This window comes from Cervus canadensis, chromosome 3 (assembly GCF_019320065.1).
Source record: "Cervus canadensis isolate Bull #8, Minnesota chromosome 3, ASM1932006v1, whole genome shotgun sequence".
Lineage (NCBI taxonomy): Eukaryota > Metazoa > Chordata > Mammalia > Artiodactyla > Cervidae > Cervus > Cervus canadensis.
The window spans coordinates 70,669,249-70,681,341 of NC_057388.1; the positions used below are offsets into that span (position 1 = coordinate 70,669,249).

The following is a 12,093-nucleotide window of genomic DNA, read 5'->3' on the forward strand; positions in this document are numbered from 1 at the left end:
AAAGATTCCTTGGAGAAGGGAATGGCAACTCACTCCAGTATTCTTGCTTTGATAATTCCATGGACAGAGGAGCCTGGCGGGCTACAGTTTATGGGGTCATGAAGAGTCAGACATGACTGAGCGACTAACACTATCACTATTAACCACAGTTTATAATTTACATGGTGTTATACATTTTAGGATTTGAACAAATGTATAATGACATGTGTGGCTTCCCAGGTGGTGCTAGTGATAAGAAAAACCCACCTGCCAGTGCAGGAGATGTAAGAGATGTGGGTTTGATCCCTGGGTTTGGAAGATCCCCTGGAGGAGGGCATGGCAACCCACTTCAGTATGCCTGCCTGGAGAATCCCATGGACAGAGGATCCTGGCAGGCTACAGTCCATGGGGTTGCAAAGAGTTGGACATGACTGAAGCAACTTAGCGCACATGCCACGTAATGATTTATATTCACCACTACAGTAGCACAAAGAACAGTTTTCCTGCCCTAAAGCTCTACCTTCTCATCTGTCCCCTAGTCCCTGGCATCCAATGATCTTTCTACTGTCCCTATAGTTTGCTTTTTCCAGAATGTCTCAAAGTTGGAATCATATGGTATGCAGCCTTTTCAGATTGGCTTCTTTCATTTAGTAAATAAGTATTTAAGGTTCTTGCATATCTTTTCATGGCTTGACAGCTCATTTCATCAGCTGAGTTGGTATTCCACTGCATGAAATATGGGTAGTGATTTGTCAAAGGCAGGAGCTCTGATTGCTTGCACACTTCTCACCAGTGTGCGAAGCATTTAGTGAAGCACCAGGGCACGAGCCTGCACCAAGTGAGCATTGTACACAGGATGAAATTAATCACCGTGTTCCATGACCACGCGGCTCGTTGTCTGACCGCCAGCACACATAAGCATTTGTGCATGTGTTTCCAAACATTGTTCCTGCTTCCCTGGAATTCTCAGTGTAGAGTGAAGCAACCCTCAGCTCAGTGATTCTGTACTATGAGAGACGCTGCTAAGTGTATGGGGAGGGGGGCTGCCAGGTTGAGAGGAAGAAGATGGGGTGCCAGGAGAGAGGTCCCCTGTCCCAGACAAGAGCATGAGTCAGAACCCTGGTGGAGTAATGATCTGTCCCAGACAAATGAATGACTGTGTATCATGCTCCTTGAGGAACTTTGTAAGATAAGCAAGAGAACTATAAATAGGTGCCATGGCAAGAACCAAGGGTGCACTGCCGCCTACTCCAGCCCACAAGGACAATTAGTCAGATCCCTGGAATTTCTGCTGCCATTACACATTTTTAGAAAACTCTTTGAGGATTGAGCCACAAGGGGTCTTGGGGGAAGAAAGCCAGGAGGAGCTGAGTCCTGCTTGCAGGTGCTAGAATCCTGGCCGTTCAGAACTGCAGGAAGCAAGTCTGATTTCCTCACTTGCTGACAGCCCTTTCTGCTCAGGGAGGGCTCCCTGTTCCTGAGAGGAGAAGCTGCCCTGTGTCAGCCCCTGTTCTGAGCACCACAAGCTCTTACTGCCTCCAGTTCTCTGATGAGAAAACCAAAGCCCAGAGTGGTTAGAGCCCAAGGTCCCATGGCCAGGAAGCGGTGGAGCCTAAGACCCCACCCCCACAAGGCAGACTTGAGAGCTGGGGTGTTATCCCACTGGGTCTTTCATCCTGGGCACCCGTAACTGTGTTTCTTCTTTTGCAACTGTGGCCTCATCACATTGGTCTATGTGTCTTTCTTAATGTGCTCACATCTGCAGGGGCCTGGGTGGAGTCAGAGGGACTCCTTTCCCACTGTCTCACGTAGTCAACTCCAGCCTAGAGTGAAATCTCCACATTTAGACTCTGATCTTAGTTCCATTTGTGGAAATAGTTCTAGAAAAGGCATTCGGTTTTATAGAGAATGCAGGCCCTGAGTGTTTGTGAGATGCTGGGGCAGCTGGAAGACCCCCAGGCAGACCTCCCTCCCCTCCCTGTCCTGGCCCTGTTCCCTATGCTCCCGGGTGAGAAGGGCTTTGCCCTAGGTCAGAAGTTCCTGGCCTGGGAGTCTCCTAGGCCTTCCAAATTAAACATGAGGGTCCTGTATTTATGAGCGGTGGGCATTTCTGTTGAGGAGAGGTCCATGGTTTTAATGACGTTCTCTGAAAGGGATTAGGACTTTATGAAAGTGAACAAAAATCTGGACTCTGTAAACTCTAGGTCTTTGTTGTCTTGAGATCCTGAAACTGTGACCGTGAATGTGGTCAGAGGTGCTTTCAGGCTTGGGAGCCTCACCTGATTGTGATGCTGAGTTTCTTCTTGAGAGAACCCACCGTTTATCGTGTTTCTTCTCCCTTTAGGTGGTGAGTCCCCACTGTGCGCAAGTCCACCTGGAACAGGTAAGTCATTGGCATTTCCTAGAGACTCTTCCTGCTGTGCCCTCTTTGTGGATCCTCTTCCTCTGTTTTAGCTGTGGCTTTTGTTCACAGAGCTCTGTGGGGACCCTGGACCACCTTGCATTAGCTGTTTGCATACTTACCTAAAGATGGGTGAAGCATGCACTCCTTTGTAAGAATGACTTTTCTGACCAGTTAGTTACTTCAGGAATTCATCTCCCAGAGCCCCGAGTTTCCCCTGCTGTAACACAGAGATGCTGCTTGTGCATTTTCTTAGTGATAACAATGTGGGCAGAGCACTTGTGTCTGGGGTGTGTGTGTAGAGAGCACCATGTGTTGGCGTTGGAACAACAGGAAGCTCTGACCATCTTTCTATCAGATTGGAGGTAAACACAATGATAACACTTTCACTTTGGCAAATCTTTATCCTTGTCTGCTTTCTAAATGGAAACGTTCTTTGAATGTCATTGTGCATCTGGGTGTTTTCTTTGCTGCTTCCCACCTCCTTACTGCCCCCCACCCCCCTGGTTGTGAGGCTGGGGTGGGGGAGGTCAGCCTTTTGTTAATAACTTAGTAGCGGCTTGTAGGACACCTGGCTTGGTGCACTCCAGGACAACAGGATGCCGACAACCCTCTTCTCACTGCAAATTGGAAGTGGCTCGCTTTCCCAGCCTCACCTGTGAGGAGAGGAAACAGGTGTGCCCTGGTGCCTCCTCCAGAATAATATTAATATTAGGTGTGTTCTCTGTGCTTTCCAGTCTGGATGTGGTACCATGCCCTCAATCCCGGTTTTGCCATATACAGATTCCAAAGTCCTGCTGTGGGTTTTGCCCACCTTCCTGCTTCCGGGGCCTCTATTGGCTGAGAGCCCAGTGGCTTCTAGACCCAGAGCTGGTTTTTCCCTGGAGCAGCAGTAGACACCCTCCAAAGGGCTCAGCCCTGTGTTCTGCATGTGACTTTCTCTCCTAAAATGCAGGAAGTGCTGTGTCCCCCAGGCTGCTGGAGAAATAAATAAATGGTAGCCTGGCCTGTGCTGCTCCATCTGCCTGTGCTGGGCAGGGTGGTGTAAATGTGCCAGCTTTGTCCGGTGGAGATTTAATGAAGGGCTTTCAGGTACACGGTGTCACTTCTCAGGGCAGAAAGCCCCAAAGCAACTTTTTCTCTCCTGGCCCTGCATCAGTCAAGAACCTTCTAGCACCATGACTTGGCATTTTGGATTGGCAAGGGTGGACCTCCAGATTACAGCAACAGCCCCCATGTCACCTTGGGAACCAGAGGGCTGTGTGGGTCCTCACCAGGCCACTGAGGCCATGGTTCTATTTCTCCCTTTGTTATAGTGATTGAGTACCTGCTCTGTCTTAGACATGTTTGCCCAGAGGTCACTTTGGCTCACCCACGTGAGACACGAAGAACCTGAGAAAAGTTAAGTAGCATTCCCAAGCCACAGACATTGAGAGGCCTTCACCTCTGATCTTGGCTTCTTTTGCTGGCACTTGACATTGAGAGGTGAGACAGGTTCATTGGCATAAACAGTAATAGTTTAAAATCAAGGATATACCATATTTTAAAATCCAGGATAACTGTGCAGGGAAAGACTCATTATTTGTCAGTGGAGCTCAAGAGGAAATCAGTGGTAATTTAGTGCCTCTGGGGTTCAGACCCAGCTTGGTATTTCATTCTCAGAACATCTCTATTTGATGGACATTGTGAGTGAGTACCTTCCCCAAGGTGGCATTGCTCACCTGTGGGAAAATGGTCAGAGGAGATGTGGATCTCAGGTGCCCAATGGCCAGGCCATCCCCCCTCTCTTCCCAGTGCTGCTTGAACTTATACAGGGTCCCCCCATCCCCCCAGCTTCATCCTCTTGGGTTATCAGTGGTCGTGGGGACTCATCAGCCTTTCAGGTTTGGGAGAGGGAGCTGCGTCCTTATTCACCTGAAGCTGTGATGGTGGTCAGCTCTAGGGTGTGAATGCCCCTCCCACCCATCTGTGAGCAGCCCTCTGACCACTTTTGTGCCTGGGACCCTTCACCTGGCGATCACCTGCTATGCAGATGTCACCTGAGAGCAGAGAGTCCTTCTGGGCAGTGGAGGAATAACTACACCTCAGCTCTCTTTAACTCTGAGCCACTAGGTCTGCCTGAGTTTCTGGGGCCACAGAAGCCTGGGGCATGTTTCCTTGAACACACTTGGGCATAATTCACTGTCCTCACCAGAGAGGAGAGGTCAGTGATGGGTCGAACCAGCAGGATGTGACAGCCTCCCATGACTGCGGCCGGGGGCCCTGCACTTGATGAAGTTATGCTGTCTGAGAGTCTTTGCCGGACAAGGCACCTTTGTGACTGCCTGGGGTGTTTGGGACAAGGGATTCAGGGACCCTTCATGTGTTTGTCGCACTCTGAACCCTTGGCTGTTTGCGCTGATGCTCATTTTTCTAGTTTTTTTTTTTTTCTGGTAGCAGATCTTTAGTTTATTGTGATGCTTTAAAAGGTGGATGTGAAGTTTGGCTAAAAATGGCAGGCAGTGGGGCTGAGCAAAAGATCTGGGAGGCAAACCTCCTTTTGTAAATGTTAACTTAGTTGATGAAACCATGCAGACAGGCTCCAAGTTTCTTGGAAGCCAGTGTAAAAAGGAAACCACGTTATCGGCATGCGCCTTATCAGCAAGGAAGGGGATAGGCAAATCAGTGGAGAAAGTGCCCTGTGGAAAATTGTGCAGGGTGTTGACTGCGTGGGGGACAGGCGCTGAACCACAGCTGCCCAGAAAAATGCTCCCGCCTCGTCCCAGATCGAGATGAATTACTGTTTTAGAGGAATATCAGATACGAGCTTTGAAGTGCATCTTATCAAATCCTTAGGCACTCTTGTGGCTGTGGCCGTGGGCACGGCGTTTAGAAAAGGATAACGCCTGCTTCACTGTCTGTTTGAGTCACACTTGTGGACTTCCGTGGCATGCGTTCTGCTGGGTTGTACAGTGGATGCGTCACTGTTTCTCTAGGTGATCGTGATCATTAGTGATGGGAGAGGTAGCCAGACTCTTCAAAACTGAGTCACTTGTATGCTCTAGCTGTTTCTGTAGATCTACATGCATGTTCATAGGCACATCCAGCACAGAGTACAGCAGTGATTACAAGCGTGGGCTGGAGTCGGCTCAGGGTCCCCCCTGGGCTGTGACAATAGAGAGCTGCGTGACCTTGAACTGAGCCCTCTTCTGGGCTCTGCTCTCCTCTTCTGTAAAGTGGGGATGCTGCCACCTTCCTCGCCGGTCATTGTAAGGATGATGGGATGAAGTAATGTGTGAAGATGCTTAGCACTGGCTCTGGTGTAAGGAAAGTACATAGTGCATGGGGAAAATCCTTATTTGTTGTTCAGTGAAGTCAGGAGGGCGATAAAGGTCTCAGTTCCCGCCGCCTTTGCTGTTTGTGTTTTGGTTTTGATCCCTGTTCTCTTGCCATCTGCCGGGGAGAACCAGTTTGATCGGTTTCCGAGTGTTCCCTCTGCTGCGGGAGGGTGAAGGCACCTTGACAGGCTCTTCTGAGACCTTGATTCTTGTCATCTCTCATTTAGAGACTTAGAGGAACTCAGAAAGCCCATGGAAAAGAGCCTGTCGTCAGGATGCAGGTGGCGTGAGAGCCTCCAGATGGTGGCAGGCGGATTGATTACAGGATCTTTTCACGACACAGGCCTCATGGAGCTCTGAACTTGGCCTGACAGCTTTTTACTGACGTGCGAGGCAGTGGTGTTTGTTTTTCCATGTTATCTTTGCCCTTCCAGTGCTGCCCAAGGGGGTGGATTCATATCAGTGCACCAACGGAAACTCATTCCTGGGTGCAGGTGTAGCTTTCGCGGGGCCCCTGTGAGTCCACGTGTGTGAACCACCCACACAACCACACCCACGGGAAGCTCCCATGGGCCTCTGTCCAGGCTGGAGAGGCCCCGGAGAAGCCAGTCCTGCGGAAGCCCCTCACTGCTTGGTGTCTGAGAAGTTCATTCTTTTTGGAGCAGCTGCCTTCCTTGAAAGAGGCCGTGTCCCCGCCTTCCGGGGCCACGTGTGGGTGGCGGTCAGGGCAGTGTCAGGCCCGGCAGAGGACGCAGGTGCAGGCCTTCACCTGGCGGCTGGCACGCACACAGGCCATTGTTTTGCTTGGCCATTGTGGTTTCTCCCACTGGAGGAGAGGTTGTATAAGAATAGCTTCTGAAATTTGAGCCAGCTGTTTACTGAACTCGGGCGGCTTTATTTCTCCTTGTTTAATTAAAGTGAAGACAATGGGTGGTTTCTGCCAAAGGTGACATTAGGAGTCACATTACACTGTCTCAGGCTACAGTTTCCAACCTGCCTTCTGACAGCTACACCTTTGTATTTGTGTGTATGTGTGTGCATGCTTAGTCGCTCAGTCGTGTCCGACTCTTTGCAACCATGGACTGTAGTGCACCAGGCTCCTCTGCCCATGGGATTCTCCAGGCAAGAATACTGGAGTGGGTTGCCATTTCCTCCTCCAGGAGATCTTCCCGTCCCAGGGATCGAACCCGGGTCTCCCACATCTCCTGCATTGGCAGGCTGATTCTTTACCATCTTAGCCAATGGGGAGCCCCTTGTTCAATGAGGTTGGCTTAAACTCACAAAGTCAGAGGAAGTGGTCATGAAATGACGTTGACAGGAGGGCCCCGTGACTGTTGAGGACACGTGCCCATGAGTATGTGCTGTCATCATCACGGTTCCCACCATTCACCTGAGACAGGTTCTCTCAAAAGTATTGAATTATTTCAGTAAGGTTGCCTGCCAAATTGGATAATTAGGAGTTTGAGATAGAAGGAAAAAAATATACTCTGATGATATTCCCTTTATTTTACTGCAAAATTAGGTGACAACAACAGATTACAGGCTTTCTGTTGGTACTGATTTGTGAAGAAGTGTTACTGAAGTTCATGGAACCTTGTGCCTCCTGCTGACTCCCATCCACAGCAGGCTGTCTGTAGGAATTTCTTGTCCTTGTCTGTAAGTTCAGGTATTTGATTAAATGCTGCTTATTCCTGCTCATAGGTTGTTTTTACTTGTGGGTGGACACGCTGGCTGCTTCTGCGTATTCTCAACAAGCATGGATGGACAGGAGTGCCCGGGGATTTACAGCTTGGGGGAGCAGTGGGAAGCATTGAGAAAATGCTGGAGTTAAGATGCAGTCTGGGGGCTCCCTGTTCCTGAGATTCATGTGCCCTGGGGACCCAGATGTTTGCTAGCCCCACCAGGGGAGCTCAGAGCAGGCCAGACTCCTGGCCTGGGTTGATGACTTTGTTACTTCATTTCTCAGTTGCTGGTTTGTTGTATCTTTTTCTCACTTCAGAGTCCTTTTTGAAGGCTGGGGAGCTGGACTGGCATGAAGTCAGTGTGAGTCCACACCGGGATGGGAAGACCTCTTCCGTTCCTTTCGGGAATCTGCAGGACCCAGGCCAGACTGGTCAGGGCCAGCCGGTTCCCGTTACGGAAGGGCCCCTGACCTTTGCCCGGCCCCTGCCTGCAGCTACCCTCAGCACCTCCCCTAAATGCTGCCCTGAGCTATCCCCGCACCTGGGCGTGGGTTCCTGTAGATCTCCAAGGGAAGAGGCACTTGCCTCCAACCTTTTCTAACCCCAGGCCAGACTTTGGTCTACCCTAACTTTGATTTCACCATTCTCTCCCACACCTGAAATAACACCCAGGCTTTGGCTTTTTTTCACCTTTGGGGGTAGAATTGCCAGGATTTCTGGGAAGGTGGCCTGGTGAAGAGGCCCTGATGGTGTTTGCAGTTCTTTAGTGGGAACTCCGGGTCAGCCACGCGTAGGCTTGCCTCAAGTCTCAGTTCAGGGACCTTTGAGAAAGAGGGACAACCCTCCACAAATTAAGGGAAAGCCACCCCTTTTGGAGCTGGGGTTTGAGAGCTGGCGGCTCCCTGCTGTTGCCAGGCCTGCCTGCGGGTGTGAGGAGAAGGCTGCACATTAACCCGTGGCAGCATGGAGCCCGGCTAATGATTAAATCCCACACCGGCCGCCCGCAGTCACACCGGCAGTTGCTCGCCTGTGTCTGTTCCTGTCCCCGTCGGATGTCAGTGTCCTCCGCACGTCCACCCAGGTGTGACACATGCAGCCCGGTGTCCCTGTCCACCCTCGTCCTGGGTCCCCACGCCCCGTGCTCTGGGGTGACGGCGGTCAGGTCGCCAGGGCCAGCAGCTTCCAGAGTGACAGCTCCTCTTCCAGGGGTGGGCCTTCTGAAATGTTTTCAAGGAAAGACAGCTGTCCCTAGGTCCAAAGGCTGGAAGTCTGCAGTGGATAAGAAAACTCAGGTTGAGTGTCATTTATTGTCTTTTATGGCCCTGAGTCCATAGCAGTCACTGGATTTTAAGTGTGGGAGGGACGCCTGAAGACAGTGGTTCTGTGTGATTGGTGGTGGAAATAGCAGTGACTACTGAAAGGGAAAACCAACTGCTTATTTTTTCAATGCCTTGAATTAGGATGGAGGAGAAGCGTCATATTACCATAGCACTTGAATTACCTGAGTGTATTTTTACCTGTGAGGAGAGTACTCCTTTAAAAAAGCACAACAGTGAACTCCCCCATATAGAAGTCTCCGCTGGGGAGCAGTGGCCGAGGGGCGGAGTGACCCTGGCTGTCAGTTTAGGATCCCAGGTTGGGGAGTCAGATTCTTCCCCAAATTCTACATGCCCTTGGGCCCTCCACCTGGCCCTCTCCTGGGAGCCAGGGAGCATGGGGATCCAGGGGCCTATCTCCAGAACTGGGTCTGGAGAGCAGGTATGGAGCCCAGGACTGGGACCTCTAAGTGTTGCCTGGCTTGCAGTTGTCACAACTTTCAGCTTTGTGACTTTGAGACTTTTGCTGGGGTGCTAGGGAACCAACTCGTGAAATTTGGTAAAGAAAAGCAATCAAGCATTTAAGCTTCTTTTCATGTTTGATCTATACCTCAGAGTTAAATATAGATGAAGGGAAAAAGTCTTATTTGGTGAGGAATTCCGGCTGACAAATGTTGAGAAAGGGAGAGTTAGAATAGCCATGTTTCAGACCGCTAATAAGGGCGAAGCAGCTGGCTCTAGGACGTGACCTTCTGTAACTGCCTTGGTCACAAAGGGAAGCTGGTGGGGTCATGTGGGCCTCACGTGAAGGACGTTGGAACATTGATTACATATTTGCCCCTACCAGAAATCAAGCCAGAATCAAATTAAGCCAGACCCACCCACAACTTACAGGAAATACAGGGCCAGAGAGATCTGAAAAATAATTCCAGAGAGGTCAGCAAAACCCAGAAGGGGGAAATTCTACTGGGTAAGAAGAACCCCAGTTGTTTTCAAATACACTGCAGGAAGAGGAGGAGGAGGAGGAACTGTTGTAAAGGAACTGAAGAGACAGGTTAAATAAACATGGTAAGACTTGATGTGGATCCAGTTAAAGTGTCAGACTGTAAAAAAACAAAACCAAAACAATACTTGTAAGACAGGGACGTTGGAACATTGATCACATGTTTGTGTACAAATATGATGATGTATTTGGTTTATATTAAGGAATGATTGCTAATGATACTGGTATTTTGTTGTCCTTTTTTTTTTTTTAAGTCTTTATTCTAAAGATACCGAAATACTTATTAGATGAAGTGGTATAATGTCTGGGGTTGGCTTTACAGTGGTTCAGTGAGGGGCTGTGGGGGTGAGTGTGTGGATGCAGTTCATTTGGGGGTTATTGGAAGCTGGGGCACCTGAAGCTCTGCACCTGTGTCTCCCAGGGTTATTATGCAGGATGCAGGTAGTGTAGGCACAGAGCTCAAGGTGAACAGGTGATTGAGGCCCAGTGGCCAGTAACTGTTTTTTAGCATACGTGTCACCCACCATGTTTTGAGATACACTGCCAGCTCCCCACCCTGCATAGTCATTTTCCATGTGTGAAGGCTCAAGGCTTGCCCGCCAGTGGCCAGTGTGACCTTGTGACCTGTTGGCCTCTGGAAGGACACTGTGTCTGCTTGATGAAATGCTTCACTGAAAGCCTGCTGTGTTCATCAGCACAGGACACAGAGGTGATTGATACATTGCTTTCTAAAATGGCAATGTTTGCTTCATAAAGCTTTTTAAATACGTTCTACATAAAAGTGAGTGTCAAACTAGCCAAGGGCATTCTTCCTCTTCTCTTCGAGAGATTTATACAGCTTCCTTTCCAAAGGGGTTGATGTCCAATGAGTTAAACTCAACGTAACAAACGACTTTGGAAAATTAAAGAGTTAAAATGGACTTGGAGGTTTATGAGGAAATGAGCTCCCTGTCCTTGGGAATATTCAAGTAAAAGCTGACGGCATTGCTGCAGTGGTCATTCCAAATGTGACTGGGAGATTGCGGTTTCACGTTGAGTGAAAGTGACAGTGAGGGACGCTTTAATAAAGTCATCTTAGTATGTGGTAACAAGGTTTTAGTACAAACCAAGCAACGCACAAATAGTTTAGTCAGTGGTCCTCAAAGTGTGATCTCAGCCCAGCAGCAGCAGCAGCAGCAGCATAAATCTGGGAACTTAGAAGCACACATTCTCTGACCCCACCCCTGACCCCAGATCTCTTTTCCTAAGCCTTCTGGGTGGTTGTGCTGCCAGCTGAAATTTGGGCACCTGATCTAGAAGGAGATGTCTTCCAGGGGAGGGCCCACTCTGAGCAAGGCTGGCAGGTTGTGGGAGCTGAGCGTGGGGATGACTGAGGACTCTGCAGCCTGGGGTGTGGGCGAGGGTGCTGGGCTGCCTCACTGAGATCCCTTCCTCCTGGGAACAGTCTCTCACCTCCAGATGCCCTTCCTCTCTCCCAACGTTGTGTAGACAACATTGTGGTCCTTTTATCTGTGTTCTAGAACACAGAGCCAGCTTCTTCAGAGTCTCTGTCTAAAAAATGCTCCAAGCAGCTCAGTGTGTGGCATCCTCAATCCTCAGGTGAGAACAGAGCTCTGGCAGAGACAGTGATGTGTCTTTAAAAGGAAGCGTGGCAGCATTCACCGCTCAGCCTGTCGTCCAAGGAGGCAAGAGAACTCCAGAGCTTAGCTTCCAAAGGAGCGTAAAGCATCCTTGGGATAAAGAAATGACATCTCGTAAACGTACAAACGTGACTAGGTTAGACTGTGATTAGGATTCTTTTCATGATATTTATTGGGACAAATTTATTATGTGGGGACATTAGAATTGGGAAGTTTTCCAGGTGTTTCTTAGGTGAATCAAAGATTTAATCATCTACAAATAAAAACAGGTTCAGTTACAGTCACTCCTCATTATTTGTGGATCATATATTTGCAAGCTTGCCTATTTATGAAAACTTGTTTGTAATCCCCAAATCAACACTCACTGTGATTTTGTGGCCATCCAGGGACATGTGCAGAAGGGCAGAAAATTTGAGCTCCATGTGGGCACTCACCAGCTGTGTTCTTCAAGGTGCCTCTTGTTTTAGCCCTCAGAAGAGTAAACAGGGGTTCTTCTCAAGGTGTATTTATATTTAGTGCCACATTTTGGGAATTTTTTTGCTTTTTGGTCGTGATTTCTGTTTACAATGGCATCCAGCTATAGTCCTGAAGTGCTGTCTGGTACTTCGAGGCACCAGAAACCTGGCCAGTGTCATGGTGACTTTTTAAGAACATGACAACCTTGAATGAACTATAGTTGATCAGTTATTGATTAGGGGTCCTCAGACCTTTTCCCCTGACTTGCCCATCAGAAGGAACAAACCCTTACTCACTTG

At 49.2% G+C, this 12,093-nt stretch overlaps 1 protein-coding gene across 6 annotated transcripts in view; it reads left to right on the forward strand.

The window, feature by feature from the left end:
- TNS3 (tensin 3) overlaps positions 1–12,093 on the forward strand; it is a 219,415-nt gene that overhangs the window by 74,469 nt on the left and 132,853 nt on the right. For 5 of the 6 annotated variants that reach the window (XM_043463431.1, XM_043463429.1, XM_043463425.1 and 2 more), the window contains one exon: positions 2,324–2,362. The exons of the other annotated variant lie outside the window; for it this stretch is intronic. Coding sequence is in view for 3 of the 5 variants with exons in the window: in XM_043463425.1 (XP_043319360.1) it covers positions 2,324–2,362 (39 nt within the window). In the remaining 2 variants the exon portion in view is untranslated. The remainder of the gene's footprint in view (positions 1–2,323; positions 2,363–12,093) is intronic. 6 annotated transcript variants of the gene reach the window in all.